The sequence below is a fragment of the Musca autumnalis genome, unplaced genomic scaffold (genome assembly GCF_047663935.1).
Source record: "Musca autumnalis isolate F117 unplaced genomic scaffold, ASM4766393v1 scaffold_5, whole genome shotgun sequence".
NCBI classification, from domain to species: domain Eukaryota; kingdom Metazoa; phylum Arthropoda; class Insecta; order Diptera; family Muscidae; genus Musca; species Musca autumnalis.
Window position 1 is genome coordinate 29,202,536 of NW_027412088.1, and position 19,071 is coordinate 29,221,606.

Sequence of the window (19,071 nt, forward strand, 5' to 3'; positions counted from 1 at the left end):
TCTTCTTGCAGAAGAACAAAACCTCTTCTCGCAGAAGACCAAAACGTCTTCTCATATAACAAATGGTGTTCTCATTGAAGACCAGAAGGTCTTCTCATTGAAGACCAGAAGGTCTTCTCATTGAAGACCAATAGTCTTCTAAAAGAAGAGCAAAAGCCTTATAAAAGAACACCAAAGGGTGTTTTAATAGAATACCAAATTTTTATTAAGCATTTAGTTTATTTGTATCAGTTTTGCAACAACAACTACTGTATGGAGTTTACTGCAATCATGAAATTATCGCCTAGTCTTAATTTACACTTTTTACTTGGCTAATTGTTTTCGTACTCTCTCTCTCTCTCTCATTTATTCTGACTATTCAGTTATGCTTCTACATTGTGTCGTCATTCATTGTAACCCTTTCTGCTCCCTTGTATTTATTACCTCTGTCCCATTAGTTGCTTACATGCATTCGTCTGTTTGTATACGAGTATGTGTGTATGTGCATCTGGATATCGTTTGAACATTGGAGAACCTCCCAGATGAAGGATGCTAGAACAGTCTATGCATACGCAAGCGAGTATAAATACGGGAGTGTAGCGGGTGGGCGATTGAATTGTAATTCATACCGCAACTTAAAATCGTCAGTGTAAGTTTAGTGTAGATTAATCTGAATAGAGTAAAGCTGTGTGCTTACAAGAGATAAGCTTTGTGATTAGTAGAGAAATAAAGTCATAGGTAGATAACGTCAATAATGCATTGTAGAATCGTAATCTATTTTTTTCGGTACAAATTGTATAAAGGAATAAAATAACGTCTACATGGGATTATGTTAAATATTAATTCCGTAGCAATAATAATAATAATAAAAGTATAATAATAACATTTTAATTACAATAATAATTCAAATTATAATAATAGCAATAATAATAGTAATATTAAAAATAAAATAATAATTACTTACCTCATTATTTATTGTGAAATTATTTTCCCCTGACCTATGAGTCTCATTTGAGAATCCTACCATGTTCAAACAATGCTCCAGACACACACCAAAAAACAATCGATCACGACGATAATGGAATTTATGTTGATCATGTTCGGCAATTTCTTGCCACAGTTTGGATGAATTATTTGGTTGAATCTCAGCATATACCATGCAGTAGGTGGGTGGCAAATGGGAGGTCGTATTTCCCAGACATTCATCGTAATCTTCAAATGTGTAAAGTGAAGGGAAGTGTTGTTGGGAATCTGAAATATCAAATAATAATTACTTATGACAAACATTAATGGTCTGTTCCTCTAAGGGGATTTGAATTCAAATTAGTTTGAATTACTACCAAACTCCTGTTGTTGTAGAAAATAATTGTTTGATTAAACACAAAATATTAATCAACTATTTTTCAAACAACAAAAGTTTGATAGTATTTCAAGGAATGATCATAAATATCCTTATTAAATTGATTAAAAAACGTAGTTTGGAATATTCGCATTTTTAATTATTCATGTTATCTGTTCTCCATCAATCGCCGAACGCATGCATTAAACACTTAACACCTTGTTACACCGCAATAATTGCTTAGTTCCGATTTAGTTTCACATTTCCACTTAAATTTGTATGTACAAATAACAACAACAATATAATTGCAATTACTACTATTAAAACTAACATTGAACTTGAGCATTAACGCCACATCCTTGACGGGATAATAATAGCACTACTGCCGCCATAAATAATCTTAACAGAAACATGGATAAATCCATTTTAGCTTTTGTTCAATGCGTTTTTGATTTATTATTAGAAGTATTATCCGAACAACTGTAGTATTTGAAATTTGAATTAAAACTGAAATTCATTTGTTATCCATTGGCCACTTTATGAATAATACAAATTAAATTTTTATATTAAAACTGGATTATTTTGCCGCTTAGATGTTTAAGTGACAGACGAAGGTAACTTATGATTACAATAAACAGTTACAAAATTGCACGATGGTCAGTTTTTATGGAGGAGTATTATTTTCGCAAATAATATATTATTTAATTTAATAAATGTTAAAATTAGGTTTAATTTTCATAAGTTTATCATTATATAAAAACATAAACATTTTAAAGTGCAACAGGAAGAAGCATTAAAAGGTCAAGTGGTCTTTGTACGAAGACCAATAATCATTCTTCCATCCTTTTCAAAAGAGACTTACAAGTTTTCTCACAGGCTAATATTTATTTTAGTTGATAACCATTAGGTCTTCTTCTCATAGAAAACAAATAGTCCTTCTTTTAGAAGATAACTAATATTTTTAGAGAAACCCAAGAGAACTTCTCATAAAAGGCCAAGGAGTTGTATCATAGAAGACCAATAGATATTCAGATTTAATAATAATAATAATAGATAACAATGATCATTAAATAATGATTAATAAGACTAATACAAAAAATAATAACACTGTGCCACACGAAAAACTTGCATAACCTCCCCAACCCCATCGTTTAAAGAAATGAAGCGAACAAAAGAAACCAACGATATTTTAGTTTTCCATGGACCCCAACAAGACAGAAACAAATCCACAGCCCTGAAAAATGTTTTTAAAAATTCATATCCTTGAAAAATATTTTTTAAAATCAATATCCTTAAAAATATATATATTCTTAATCCACTTCTTTAAAAATGTTTTTTTTTTTAAATCCTCGTCCTAAAAATACTTTTTAAGCAATCTACGTCCTTGAAAAATATTTTTAAGCAATCCACGTCCTTGTAAAATATTTAAAAAAAAATCCAGGCCTCCAAAAATATTTTTTTAAAAAATTCAATTCCTTAGAAATATTTTTTAATGAAATCATGCCCTTAGAAATATTTTTTTTTTAAAAAAATTCACATCCTTAGATATATTTTTTAAAAAATCTACATCCTTAGAAAATTTTTTAAAAAAAATCTACGCCCTTAGAAATATTTTTTTAAAAACTCCACGTCCTTAGAAATACTTTTTTAAAAACTCCACGTCCTTAGAAATATTTTTTTTTTAAATCCACGTCCTTAGAAATATTTTTTAAAAAAATCCACATCCTAGAAATATATTTTTAAAAAATCCACTTCCTTTGAAATATTTTTTTTTTTAAAAATCTACGTCCTTAAAAATATTTTTTTAAAAATCTACGTCTTTAATAAAAATTTTTTGAAAACTCCACGTCCTTCAGATTTTTTTTTTTGAAAACCTCACTTCCTTGAAAAACATTTTTAAACTTTCATATCCTTGAAAAAAATAATTGTTAAACCCTCAGTGTCCAAATCCATTCTTTGAAATTTGTTTAAAACACCAAAGTCCTTAAAAAATCCACGTCCCTGAAAATATTTCTTTAAATCCACATCCTTGAAATTTTTTGTTAAAAATCCATGTCCTTGATATTTTTTAAAAATCCATGTCCTTGAAAATATTTTTTTAAAAATCCATCTCCTTGATTTTTTTTTAAAAATCCATGTCTTTGAATTTTTTTTTTTTTTTTAAATCCATGTCCTTGATTTTTTTTTAAATCTATGTCCGTGATTTTTTTTAAAAATCTATGTCCGTGATTTTTTTTAAAAATCTATGTCCGTGATTTTTTTTTTTTAAAATCCATGTCCTTGATTTTTTTTTAAATCCATGTCCTTGATTTTTTTTAAAAATCCATTTCCATGACAATATTTTAAAAAATCCACGATATTGAAAATATTATAAAAAATCCACGTTATTGAAAATATTTTAAAAAATCCACGTTATTGAAAATATTTTAAAAAATCCACGTTATTGAAAATATTTTAAAAAGTCCACGTTATTGAAAATATTTTAAAAAATCCACGTTATTGAAAATATTTCAAAAAATCCACGTTTTTGAAAATATTTTAAAAAATCCACGTCATTGAAAATATTTTAAAAAATCCATGTCCTTGAAAATATTTTAAAACATCGACGTCCGACTTAAAAACCACCTCATCGAAATATTTGTAAAAAAAATCCACGTATTTGAAAAAATTTAAGGGTTTGGGGCTACCGTGGTGCAAAGGTTAGCACGTCCGCCTTGCACTCAGAAGGTCTGCGGTTCGATGTTGTGGGTTCGGGGATGTTGTGGGAACATATGTATGTTTGAAAAAATATTTTTAAAAAAATCCACGTATTAAAAAAAGATTTTTAAAAAATCCACGTATTTGAAAAAAATATTTAAAAAATCCACGTATTTGAAAAAATTATTTAAAAAAAAATCCACGTCATTAAAAATACTTTTTAAACAATGCACGTCCTTAAAAATTCTATTTAAGCAATCCGCGTCCTTGAAAAATAGCTTTAAAAAATCGACGTCCTTAAAAAACTTTTTGAAATGTCCTTGAAAAGTATTTAAAAAAATAAACGTCATTGAAAAGAATTTTTTAAAAAAATCCACGTCCTTAAAAAGTATTATTAAAAAAATCCTTAAAAGTTGTTTTTTTTAAACCCACGTCCTTAAAAGTAGTTTTTTTTTTAAATTCATGTCCTTAAAAGTATTTTTTGTTTTTTTTTTAATTAAAGTCCTTCAAAAGTATCTTCAAAAAAAAAAAAAAATATTTAAAGTTGTTTTTTTATCTACGTCCTTAAAAGTATTTAAAAAAATATTAAAATTTGTTTTTTTAATCTACGTCCTGAAAAGTAAAGGCCACGTCCTAAAATTAGTTTTTTGTTAAATCCACGTCCTTAAAAGTTGTTTTTTTATTCCACGTCCTTAAAAGTTGTTTTTTTTAATCCACTTCCTTAAAATTCGTTTTTTTTAAATTCATGTCCTTAAAGGTATTTTTTTTAAATCCACGTCCTTAAGAGTATTTTGTTTTAATTCATGTCCTTAAAGGTAGTTTTTTTGAAACATCCACGTCCCTAGCAAAATCCGTGTCCTTGAAAATATGTTTTAACAAGTAAAAAAGTATCAGTCGGCTTTGTCGACAGAGATAAAGTTGTTGTTGTTGTTAAAAGTTGTTTTTTTATTCCACGTCCTTAAAAGTTGTTTTTTTTAATCCACTTCCTTAAAATTCGTTTTTTTTAAATTCATGTCCTTAAAGGTATTTTTTTTTAAATCCACGTCCTTAAGAGTATTTTGTTTTAATTCATGTCCTTAAAGGTAGTTTTTTTGAAACATCCACGTCCCTAGCAAAATCCGTGTCCTTGAAAATATGTTTTAACAAGTAAAAAAGTATCAGTCGGCTTTGTCGACAGAGATATACCCTCAGCCTGTGTATATTGAAAATTTTTTCCCAAAATACGTACGTATTTAGGGCGTTTGAACCGACAAAAATGTTGATTAGGATTAAATATCAAAAGTTTTGCGGAGGTGATACTAAAAGGAATGGATCGACATTGACCGTTATGGAAGTGGATCTCCAGCCACAACATATGGTGCCATAGGGGGTTTCTACACTATTCGGGCTGTTTGCTCAAGAAGTATGGACTAGCCCCTAAAAAAACTTTTACCATCATAATAGAGGGAGCGAATGCAAGTTGCTTCAACAAAAATCAAAGAGATTCGATATCAGGTCTTAAAGTGAACTTATCCGAAATTTTGTGTGGGAGGTACCGAATGGAGTGGACAAATATAGTCCATATTTGAACCTGATCTATATCAGGTAGATATATTAGGATGTGTAAAGTATTGACCAATTCGGCCACTCCCTTTAAGAGTTACCGTACGAACAATTTTTCCGAACATTTTTGAACTTTTGTGGGGGAGGTACCTGAAGGAGTGGACCGATATGGCTTATCTTCAAACTTAAACTATGTTTGGGCAAAATATTACTAAGGCCAAATTTTGGACCGAATCGGCAGTTCCGTTCGAGAGTAGTCTTGCGCTCCAACCACCTCACACGGTGTCATAGGGGTTTTTTGAAACCCTGAACTATTTTCTCAGGAAGTATGGAATTGCCCCTGATGAAACTTGTACCGTCGTATGGAGGGCAGTGAATACATGTTGCTAAAACAAAAATCAAAGCGATTCGAGAGATTGCTCTAAACTGAACTTTTCCGAAATTTTGTGTGGGAGGTACCCGAAGGAGTGGACCGACTGAGTCCATATTGAAACCTTATTTAAGTCTGGTACACGTTTGACGATGGGCAAAGTATGGACCAAATCGGTTACTCCCTTCAAGAGTTATCGTGCGCACAAATTTTCCGAACATTTTCGAACTTTTGTGGGGGAGGTACCGGAAGGAGTTGACCGATATAGCCTATCTTCGAACTTAGACTAAGTTTAGGTAAAATCTTAAGAAATCCAAAATTTGAACCGAATCGGTTTATCCGTTGTATATACCCTCGTTAGCATAAATGCTGAGGGTATAAAAATCCATTTTCATGAAAATCTTTTTTTTTAATTCCATGTCCTTAAAAATATTTTTTAAAAATCCTAGGAAATGTTTTTTAAGTCCACGTCCTTGAAAATATTTAAAAAAAGCCATGTCCTTGAAATATTTTAAAAAATCGATGTCCTTGAAAATATTTTAAAAAATCCACGTCCTTGAGAATATTTTCTTAAAAACCACTTCCTAAAAAATATTTTTAAAAAAATCCACGTATTTGAAAAAATATTTTTTTTAAAATCCACGTAATTGGAAAAATGTATTTTTTTAAAGTCCACGTATTTGAAAAAATATATTTTTTAAAAATCCACGTGATTAAAAATACTTTTTAAACAATTCGCGTCCTTGAAAAATACTTTTAAAAAAGTCAACGTTCTTTCTTTTTGAAATGTCCATGTCCTTGAAAAGTATTTAAAAAATTCACGTCCTTGAAAAATATTTTTTAATAAAATCTTACTTACTTACTTAGCTGGCCCATTACAGAACATTTGTTCTATAGGCCGAACTAAGAAGAGATCTACATTCCTCTCTATTTTTTGCTTCGCACTCCGGAATACCGCGCCTTTTCATCTCATCATCCACTTGTTTGCGCCATCTATTCCTTGGCCTGCCAATTCTGCGTGCACCGCCATGTGGCATGTATTCATACGCCTTTTTAGCGGGTTCATCATCGCTCATTCTTATGATATGGCCTAGCCAACGCAATCGCTGCATCTCGATACGTTTAACTATATTGATGTCGTTGTATAGCAGATACAGCTCGTGGTTCATGCGACGTCGATATTCACCGTCAACGCAGATTGGTCCGTAGATCTTTCGAAGAATTTTTCTCTCAAACACGCCAAGCACTGCCATGTCTGCTTGCGCAAGTACCCAGGCTTCGGAGCCATACATCAGCACGGGTAGTATCAGTGTTTTGTAGAGCGTTATTTTTGTTTGACGAGATGTGGCTTTGTTTTTAAACTGCTTACTTAAACCAAAGTAGCATCTGTTGGCCAATACAATTCTTCTTTTTATTTCACAACTGATGTCGTTTGTTGTGTTTACGGAGGTGCCGAGGTAGATGAAGTCTTTTACTACCTCAATATTATAGGAACCAACATCCACAGTCGGTCCGAGCTCAATGGATGCATTGCGCGTCGACACCATCAACTTGGTCTTCTCACCGTTTACCGCCAGACCCACTTTAGCAGATTCTCCTTCGACCTTTAAAAAGGTAACAGTTACATATTTTACTGATCGGCCCATGATGTCTATATCATCAGCATAAGCAAGTAACATGTGACTATTGGTGTAGATTGTGCCACTTCTTTTGACGTTTGCCTCTCGTATAACCTTTTATAGCAGGATGTTGAAGAGGTCACACGAAAGGCTGTCTCCTTGTCTGAAACCTATTTTGGTACCAAACTCTTCGGAGAGGTTCTTTCCTATTTTAACTGAGGACCTCGTGTCAGTTAAAGTCATTTTACAAAGCCGGATGAGCTTTGCGGGGATACCAAATTCAGACATGGCTTGGAATACCGTTGAACGCAGCGGGCTGTCGAAGGCTGCTTTATAATCGACAAAAAGATGGTAGGTGTCGATCTGCATCTCTTGGGTCTTCTCCAGGATTTGCCGCAGGGTAAATATCTGGTCAATGGTGGACTTGCCAGGTCTAAAGCCGCATTCGTATGGTCCAATTATCTCGTTGACCATAGGCTTTAGTCGTTCGCACAATATCCCTGACACGATCTTGTAGGCAATAGGGAGTAGACTTATGCCCCTATAGTTAGAGCATACAGTCTTATCTCCCTTCTTGTGGACGGGGCACAGGATACTCAGGTTCCAATCGTCGGGTATTCGTTCTTCCTGCCAGATGGTGGTAACTAGCTGATGAATACACCTTATCAGCGTGTCGCCTCCGGTTTTGAACAGCTCGGCTTGTAAGCCATCGGCCCCTGCTGCCTTATTATTCTTCAGCCGATTTATTGCTGTCTTTAATAAAATCCACGTCCTTAAAAAGTATTTTTAAAAAATCCTTAGAAATTGTTTTTTTAATCCACATCTCATCTCCTGAAAGTTTTTTTTTATCCACGTCCTTAATAGTATTTGTTTTTTTAATTCATGTCCTTAAAGCTTGTTTTTTTAAAAAATCCACGTTCTTAAGAATATTTGTTTTTAAATCAACGTTTTTAAAAATATTTTTTAAAAAAATCCACGTATTTGAAAAAAACTTATTTTTACATCCACGTCCTTTAAAATGTCCATGTCTTGAGAAGCGTTTTTTAAAAATCCACGGCTTAAAAGTAGTTTTTAAAAAACCAACGTCCTTAAAAATATTTTTAAAAAATCCACATTTTTTCAAATATTTTTAAAAACCCCACATTTTTTTCAAATATTTTAAAAATTCCCCATTTTTTTCAAATAATTTTTGAAAATCCACTTTTTTCTCAAATATCAAAAAATCCACGTTTTTGTTCAAATATTTCTTAAAAAATCCACGTTTTTGTTCAAATATTTCTTAAAAAATCCACGTTTTCTCAAATATTTTAAAAAAATCCACGTCCTTGAAAAATATTTTTTTTAACAATCCGCGTCCTTGAAAGATATTTTTTTTAAATCAATCAATCAATCAATCAATCAATCAAAAAATCAATTGATATTTTCTTTGGAATTCGAATTTAGAAAATTTGAAAATTTCATGATCCAATGGTTATTTCTGAACATGTTTGAAAAATTGTGTAATCTTGAAGGGAAAGATAAATATGCAGGAATTGAAGTGAATTTATCTTTCAACAATATGAATTGTTCTACTTACATACATCATTATTAATATTAGAAGTTTCTTCAACGGCATTTCCATTTAAAATTTTATTTGGAAACTTCATACACAGTCTTAAACATAAAAATCATTATTTTATGTCATAATTCTGTCGAAATTTCTGCATAAACAATGAATTTTTTTCAATTTTTTAAAAAAAATAATTCAATGAGTATTGAATGTCACATTTTTAAGGGGTTGAGTGCTGGTAACGTGTATTTGTAGTAGAACTACTGTAAGTGCTGCAAAGAAAATTTTATTATGTTTTTATTTGCGTTTTATTTTCTTCTTTAAGTAAGAAACACTTGACCGACACTGATCTTTTAATAGTAAAGTAAAAATGCCTTAATTGCAAAGAACTGCAGTTAAATGTATTTACTAAATCAGAATATCAAACGATTTCCATTTTTTTGTAGTTTGTCTATTATTAGACCGACTTGTAAGATATGGAAAAACGTGTTCACTTTAATTCAATTTTAATTACAGACTTTATAGTCACAATCATGTGGTAGTGAAGACACGTGACCGCCTCTTTTTCGCAGTTAAAAATCTTAACTTGGCCGAACAATTATTTTCAGGTTAATATTGGCTTTAATCTACTCTGTGAAATTACTTTGTTAATTGATCAAGGTCGGGTAGTGATTTTGCATAACCCCCTAATGGTTGGGGGGTTTTGAACCCACCTCAAAGGGACAGGAGAGACTTCTCTCATATCAATGAGTGCATGCTGATTCATGTTAGATCAATGATATGGGACCTATTTTTAAAGCCGAGTTCTAAAGGTGTGTCCACTTATTGATAGTTTACGGATAGAAGACCTTTTATCGGTCTTCTGTTCATAGAAGATCTTTTCTATATAAAGACCATATCTTCTGGCGATGGAAAGCCTCTAATTGTTCGTCTATGGATAGAATAACTCTGTCTATGGACAGAAGACTTCCTGTCAGCTAGACGTTCTGTTCTAGCAACATAATCAAGTAAGTATGTGACATATAGTATCCGACTGTCCCCACTCTTACTTGTTTATTATAAAGTGTTTCAATATCTTGAAATTTATAAATTATTGTAGGGTATAAAATATTTCATTTACCCCTCACAATACATCCTTAATTTAACCCGTTGTAATACTGACCTTGATACAAAGTTGTGACACTTTCAACTTCCAGCCGTCATGTGCAACAACAATGCGAATCTAGACAAAGTTACCTCATCAGAGAATTCGTTGTCGTATTAATTTAGATTTTTGTGTGTGATAAAAACGTGCTTTGCCTTTTTTTTGTTTTGTTTTGAAGATTCATTCCGGCATTGCAATAACATTTCTCACCAGGATGGATAACCGGTTCTTCATATAAAAATAATCATAATTCTACAAAGAGTTAATGTTTAGGTTTTTGCTTTGATATTAAAATAAATTTAATTGATGTGGATATTAAATAGAAAAAAAATAATAATTTAAATTGCTAATTGCAGTAAATTTAATATGCAGCGTTTGCGAGGTAGGTATCGCAAACAGTGGACCTTTTCATTTCACTGAGAAACTAATCATAAGGAGATATTACAAGAATACCAGTATGGCGAGATCTTTTGGAAGTTTCGGGTCATTACAGAGAGAAGAATGAAAATGAAATTGTAGCGTTTTAATAGAAACCGCAAAGACTAATCCATGGATTTAACTGCACTTTTGTGCTGGGCTGTATAAAGGAGGAGAAATCGGGGGCCATTGGCTTCTCCTAGAAACAAAATTCTAGTGATGATCACACCCAAAATCCTTAAACTTATGTGGATGAAGTTCTTGAGAGAATGGACTGTCCCAAATATATTTTGCAGCAAATTTATATTTGTTTGCAAACAGTCCCAAACATAACATATGTTTGGGTCCTGCAAACAAATATATGTTTGGGTACTGCAAACAACTAAATGTTTGGGTGCAAACAAATTATATGTTTGGATGGCAACAAATTATATGTTGGGGTGCAAACAAATACAAACCCAAAAGCCACAAAAAACAAACAGCACCAGTGGGCGCTTTCTGAGAGCAAGGGAGCGTAAATGTCAATGTGAAACACATTGAAATGTATGCTCACTGCTCTCACTGCTCTCAGCAAGCGCTCACTGGATATCTGTAACATATACAAACATTTATAAATGGTGGTGTTTTATTGAAAGGCATAGAAAACAAGTAAAAAAGTATCAGTCGACTTTGCCGACAGAGATATACCCTCAGCCTGTGTGGATTGAAATATTTTTTTCCAAAAAAAAAAAAAAAAAATATGTACATAGGGGGGTTTTCAAAATGTTGGTCGTATGCACCGACAAAAGTATGGATAGGATTCAAGCTCAAAAATTTGAGGGGATATCGATAGATAGGGATTTTCTCACACTAACCTGCGAAAAACATAATATAGCTATATTCGGTAATATGATCGGTTCGAGCCCTCCAGCCACTACATATGGTGCCATAGGGGTTTTTTTACAACTTTCGGGCTGTTTTCTCAAGAAGTATGGATTTGCCACTGAAAAAACTTTTACTGCCGTAATTGAGGCAGCGAATGCAAGTTGCTTCAACAAAAATCAAAGTGATTCGAGAGCAGGTCTTAAAGTGAATTTATCCAAAATGTATGTGTGAGGTACCCGAAGGAGTGGACAAATATAGTCCATATTCGAACCTGATCTATATCTGGTAGATATATTAGGATGTGTAAAGTATAGAACAATTCGGCCACTCCCTTCAAGAGTTACCGTACGAACAATTTTTCCGAACATTTTTGAACTTTTGTGGGGGAGGTACCTGAAGGAGTGGACCGATATGGCTTATCTTCAAACTTAAACTATGTTTGGACAAAATATTACTAAGGCCAAATTTTGGACCGAATCGGCAGATCCGTTCGAGAGTTATCTTGCGCTCCAACCACCTCACACGGTGTCCTAGGGGTTTTTTGCAACTTTCAGGCTATATTCTCAGGAAGTATGGACTTGCCCCTGATGAAACTTGTACCGTCGTATGGGGGGCAGTGAATAAAAGTTGCTAAAACAAAAATCAAAGCGATTCGAGAGATGGTCCTAAACTGAACTTTTCCGAAATTTCGTGTTGGAGGTACCCGATGGAGTGGATCGATTGAGTCCATATTCAAACCTTATTTAAGTCTGGTACACATTTTACGATGGGCAAAGTATGGACCAAATAGGTTACTCCCTTCAAGAGTTATCGTGCGCACAAATTTTCCGAAAAATTTCAAACTTTTGTGGGGGAGGTACCGGAAGGAGTGGACCGATATAGCCCATCTTCGAACTTAAACTAAGTTTGGGCAAAATATTACGAAAGCCAAAATTTTAACCGAATCGGTTCATCCGTTCGAGAGTAATTGTGCGCTCCAGCCAGCCAGACAGACGGACGGACATTACTCAATCGACTCCAAATTGTCTGAAACACATTTCGTCCAAACATACTTGGGGTCTAAAACCATTATTTCGATGAGGCACACTTTGACCGTATGAAAGTGTATATACCCTCGTTAGCATAAATACTGAGGGTATAAAAAAGCAAAAGCACAGCAGACACATAGGTACATAAAAAATGCCAAAGAAATACATAACAGACTTTAATAAAAGAAAAACTGAATGAAATAATTTACACTTTTAAAAAGAAAAAAATATATAGAAACATCGTTGAACGCTTCACCTTAGTTGTGAAATAAAACACATCTTCCTCAAAGTTGTAACCATCAGCGGGAAATCGGCATCTGTAATAAATAGGTACATCCATATTCCATATATACATATGTATGTATGTACAGTGTTGTGCATATCAAAAGCAACAAATCTAGGATTTTGCAGTAATTCAATTTTTGGATCCGTTACAATTTTTAAAAATGTAATATATTGTGGCCAGTTGTTCTTTATTATGTACAGAGAGCTTCCAACAAGTTGTTTCTGTACTTTGTCGTTGAATGGGATAACAACAACAATAATATTGGCTGATCCTCGAGAACGGGGATTGCAAAACAATAGCAACAATAGACTATTATTAAAAATGGCAGTGTCATCGGTGTAAATTAACTGTACATTTGGCTTAAATTTGTCTTTTGGGGCATGGAGTGTCATTTTAGAAAGAATTTGCATTTGTTATCCTAACAGGGTAGCCACTTTCTCAAACGTTTCCCAGGGTCTGGGGAAGATATAATACCCCCAAATCAAAAAATTTTTTCCCCTCATATAAACATTTAAATTTTAAAATATTCGTTCGGAAAGTGGATTAATATCATCTGTTCTTTTGTTTGCCGCATAATAAAAAAGTTAAACAACCGAATAGTGGTAAATACGATACATCCTGGTGTAAACCCCTTGAGGCCATTGGCACATTGTGGCTTGAAACGTTGGGGAAACTTTAAAAATAATGCGAATAGAAACACCCAAGTATTAGTTGGGGCTCTTATTTCCAATACATGGTCCAGAGTACTTCGCAGAGAAAGTTTTGAAACCAATTTGAGAAGTTATACAGCTCCCAACTTAAACAACACAACGGTCAAGAACCCATTGTTTCAACCAATACATAATAATACAGGTTTTTTATATTTTTTTTGTTATTAAATCTTATTTTTAATATAATTTATTGAAAATAAAATAAAAAAAATCTTATTGGGTCACTTAAACCATATAAAACATTGCATTTTCTACCAGTGTTCATAAATTGTCTTCCTTTGGGTATGTCAATGGTTTCTTGGCCAGTGTATAACTTTTCAAATCGTTTTCAAAACTTCTTCTGGGAAGTACTCTAGGTCATATATCGGGAATAAGAGCCCCAACTAATTCTTGGAAGTTCCTATTAGCGTTATTTTTAAAGTTTCTCCAACGTTTTCCTCCAAAATGTGCCGATGGCCTTAAGGGGTTTACACAAGGATGTATTGTGTTTACCACTATTCGGTTGTTTAACTTTTTATTATACGGCAAACAAAAGAACGGTTGATATTAATCCACTTTCCGAATAAATATTTTAAAATTTAAATGTTTATATGAGGGAAAAAAATTTTGAGTTGAGGGTATTATGAGATTTTCTCCAGAACATTCGAAAAGTGGTAGAAAGTGGCAACCCTGTTAGGATAACAAATGCAAATCCTTTCTAAAATGACACTACCATGCCCCAAAAGGCAAATTTAAGTCAAAAGTACAGTTAATTAACACTGATGACACTACAATTTTTAATAATATTCTATTGTTGCTTTTGTTTTGCAATCCCCGTTCTCGAGGATCAGCCAATATTATTGTTGTTGTTATCTCATCCAACGACAAAGTACAGAAACAACTTGTTAGAAGCTCTATGTACATAATAAAGAACAACTGGCCACAATATATTATATTTTTAAAAATTGTAACGGATCCAAAAATTGAATTACTGCAAAATCCTAGATTTGTTGCTTTTGATATGCACAACACTGTATATAAAAAATGTATTGCTGTAATTACCAATATTAAATAAGATTTCTTCTTTGTCCAATGAAATATTTCCATTCACCTTTTTGATTCAATTATAAAATGTATTGGTCATTTAATTTACTAAAAAAAAGACCAACATAATTAATACCTTTTTTTTGGTTTCTTCTTCGCTTGCTAGGTTGGTTAACAACAACAAAGCACGAAACACACGTGTTTTACGCATACACATCACAAAACGTCTGCGTCTCCTATTACACCATGCACACAGCTCTTTATTATAAACCAGCATTCCGCGGCTGCGAGAGCCCTGTTGTTGCTCTCGTTGACAAAAATCCTCTCCTCCCATAAAAAATATGTTGGTACCCAAACATATAAAATTGAGATATGTTACAAAATGTTGCAAACATAAATTTGTTTGGACACAAACAAATTATGTTTGGATCCAAACATATATTTGTTTGCAATCAGTCCCAAACAAATATTTGTTTGGATCCAAACATATTTCTAACATATATTTTTCTGCGTGTATTAACAGCAATAAACCACACATTTGACATGATGCCCGGTCTCACAATTGGGAGGGTTGGCGTTTTTTATTTGGGATGACGACTTCTATTTTGCTTTTCAAAATAGTCTGGCTTAATTCTGACTTTGTTTGCAAGTGAAGTTGCTTGAGTTTAGGTAGTGCCGAAGAAATCCTCGATCAGTGTGTTTCTTTGGACACTTATCTATTTGAGCGAGCAATTGACACTTGGGTATAAAAAGTTTCTTGTTGAAAAACAAGAAACAAAGGAACTGATGAAGATCTGTGGGAGGTCTGAAACTATAGTCTACCCCTTGGTAAACATCGATAATTTTTTCCCACTAATAAATTAATGTTGTTTTAATAAAATATTAAAACAACAAAATATTAAACTAACCTGACTATTTTGAAAAACATAATAGAGGTCGTCAGAATATTTCTCATATCTGATTCAATTGATGTCCAAGGATTGTATCAGACCATATTACAAGGCAATTCAGAGCCTTCTGCATGTAATTTGTGCCAAAAATACCGCGGAAACTATTATTTTCCTGAGAAATTTGAGGAAAAACGTGCATTTATCGACGCCCAGGAAGGCATCATCATCACAAGAATCACTTTAAAGCTTTCTAGGATCTGAATATTTGCAATCTGACACTAATTTTGTGCTAAAGTTTATTATTATGACATGTTTATAAATGATTTACATATTACAAACTTAGTCTATTTACAAAGTTTCGCCATGTGTTTCTATCGTTCGCTAAATACTGTAATTGATCAAGAGTTTGATTAGTTTCTAACATGATTGTTCTTCTCCATGTAGTTCTTGGTCTGCCTCCTGCCTATTGCGACGTCCTTGTGGATTCCATCTAAGTGCCGAGTGGGAAATTTCGTCCCCGCTTTTCCTTAAAGTTTGACCAAGCCAACCGTATTTTCTTCTGGTTATATCGGATCCTATTCCATGCTGCCTTGTAACTATCCACAGTCGCTCATTAGATATGGTTTGCGGCCACCATATCAAAAGTCTACGGAGGCATCTGTTTATGAAAACCTGCAATTTGTTAGTGATGCTGCTGGTGACAAGCCAAGTTTCGGAGCCATATAATAGTGTAGATTTTACACACGCATTGAATATGTCCACCTTTGTTTTTAGATCTATCGTTTCCGAAGACCAGATATTTGCAAGAGATGCAAAAGTACCTTGCGCTTTTCGTATGCGGCTTTCAACGTCTTCAATTGTTCCTCCCGATATAGATAAAATGCTACCCAGGTATTCGAAGCGGTCTACATTTTCAATGTCTTTGTCATAGATTTTAAACGGGGTATTATTGTTTGCGTTGATTCTCATTGTCTTTGTTTTTCCGCAGTTTATCTTAAGCCCAATTTTGAGAGACTCCTCAGATAGTGCATTTAACTTGGTCTGCATATCCGAAAATGTTGTTGTCAGTAATACGGCGTCGTCTGCATATTCCAAATCACCAAGTTTGTCAAACATTCTCCAATTAATACCAGTTGGGGCGGAATCTAGGTTTTCGAATACTGTGTCAAGAACTGTTATAAAGAGTAAAGGTGATAGTGTACAGCCTTGACGTACTCCACTGGTGGTAACGAAGGCTTCACTCACATTGCCCTCGTGTACGACTCTAGAGTCTAGACGTTGTTCCCTCGTAGCTTTTTTCTATGATATTCACAATTTTTCTGGGCATCCCTTTTGATGAGAGTGCTCCCAGATGTAACTTCTATTAATGGCATCGAATGCTTTCTCGTAATCAACGAAGGCCAGATACAAACTTGCATTGTATTCAATCGATTGCTCAATTGTAATCCTGGTTGGGCATATATGATCTGTGCATGAGTTACCAGCTCTGAATCCTGCTTGGTTTTTTCGTAGCATTTTTTCCAAGGGATCTGCTATTCTGTTCAATATTATTTTGTTAAATATCTGTAATATTGATGGTAGCAACGATATGCCTCTCCAGTTACCACATTTAGTCTTAGGACCCTTTTTATGGAGTTTTACTATTATTGACTCTTTCCAGTCCATAGGGATACTTTCTTCCTCCCATATTTGTTTGAATAGAGGAAATAATGCATCCGTCATTATTGTGCTGCATGCCTTATAACATTCTGATGGTATACCGTCATTTCCGGGGGCTTTTCCATTTTTTAGGCTATCAATAGCTTCTTTAATTTCATTTCGCGTAGGATTTTCAATATTAATTCGCTGGTTTGATGGATGGGATCTATATATGTGAAATTGTTCCTGATGATGGTGACTAATATTCAAGGTTTTTTCGAAATGTCTTTTCCAAATTTTTATTTGGTCGTCTTTTCCTGTAACAAGACATCCCGTTTCGTCTTCTACCGGAGTACGTTTAGTCTGAGAAGTAGCTTTTCCACTTAGCTTTCTAATGACATTGTAGAGCTCTTTAGTGTTTCCACTGTTTGCTGCATTTTGGGCTTCACTACCCATTGTATTGTAGTAATATCGTTTGTCTCGTTTTATCTGTTTCTTTATTTCCTTACTCAATTGTTTATATGTTGCTTTGTATTCTTCTATGCTGGTCTCTTCCTGTTCATTGAGCATTTTAAGCTGTAGGTTTTTCCTTTTGTCGAAAAGATCCTAGGAGAGATTGGTCATCCACTCCGCATCTTGTTGCGGTCTTTAAACGTCCGTTGTGGAAAATAGAAGTTATGTCCGTTTTAAGTTGAAAATCCAAGAAACCCCGTTTTTCACTACATCTTCCGTTATAAAATCAAAAAACGAAGTGACCCAAAGAATCCAAAGGTATTTTCGTCTTCCATGGACTCCCACAATACCGAATTTATGCATCAGAACCCCTGCAAAAAAATTTTGTTCACTTTTGTATCACAGTGTTATTATGTTTATAAAATAATGTTAAAGTATAATACCTACAAACGCAAATAATTATGCAAAGGTCAGCTTTAAGGTAGAATTAGACGTGACATAACCATAACGCCATATCAATCAGCTGATTGAACCAAACCTATGGAAATCAATGTATTCGATCAGTACTGACATAACATAATGCCATAGCCATAATCATAAGAAACCAATTGGGTTTCCGTGGTTATGGCGTTATGGCTATGTAACGTCTAATTCTAGCTTTAACGAGCTGTACAAGAAGTCTGACCTTAAATAACGGCATTTAACCCCCAAAAATATTTTTTTTATCTCTCTAAAATATATCTCAGATACCCAGAGATATTCGCCAAAACAATAAAGTGTATACATTTTGCTGCTAATTCCATAAATTGTACGATAATACACATATTTCCTTGGGGCATGTAAAATTTTGTCCCTAACATTTTTTAGTTTTTGTAAAATTGACCGTTATTTGTATTATGGAATATACTTTTGTTGTATTAAATATTGTTTATTAGTGAGAAGAAATAAAACTGCATAATGGGAATTTCATAAAAATCATTACTTACCCTAAAACCCGAGACTTATGGGGTGTATGTAAACTTTTGTCCCTAACTGCATATACTTTATAGGGTCGCAAATGATTATTTCAATGCATTACAAACGGAAAAACAAACTTAGTATACCCTCCATAATATGGTAGAGGGTATAAAAGTATGTGAACTTATCGCACTTACATGTATAAATGTGGTGTTCATTATTGCCATGAAATGTCAAACAAAGTCCCACTAACAAATAAACTTCGCAACATCATCCTTTCCATTTGTTTAATTCACGGACGTTGTTGTTTCTTCTTTCATTGACATTGAAGTTGAAAATGTATCCAATAACTTTTGATAACGACCTCCATCCTTGATGACACAAGTTCACTTGTTGTACCATCAAAAGGCAGACAAGAGCATTGCTGACTTCCGCAATTCCATGCAAAAACTGGTTAATGGAAAATAACAAACAAAAAAAGACTACAACGAAATGCCACAAAATCATTACGTCACACAAAACACAAACCAGTCTGCCAGACAAGCTGAATTTCATTGGAGAAAAAA

The 19,071-nt window shown here is 33.4% G+C and overlaps 1 protein-coding gene across 2 annotated transcripts in view; it reads right to left on the reverse strand.

The window, feature by feature from the left end:
* The window catches only part of LOC141406068 (uncharacterized), a 36,782-nt gene extending 26,433 nt beyond the window's left edge, over nucleotides 1-10,349 (reverse strand). Inside the window, exons 1-2 of one of the 2 annotated variants that reach the window (XM_073991093.1) lie at nucleotides 10,258-10,349; nucleotides 944-1,230 (exon numbers count right to left, since the gene is read on the reverse strand). In XM_073991093.1, the coding sequence (XP_073847194.1) occupies nucleotides 944-1,138 (195 nt within the window). In that variant the 5' untranslated portion in view covers nucleotides 1,139-1,230; nucleotides 10,258-10,349. Of the gene's footprint in view, nucleotides 1-943; nucleotides 1,231-9,122; nucleotides 9,443-10,257 lie in introns of those variants that run through there. The other variant, XM_073991092.1, reaches the window with a different exon arrangement.
* Nucleotides 10,350-19,071: the final 8,722 nt, after the last annotated feature.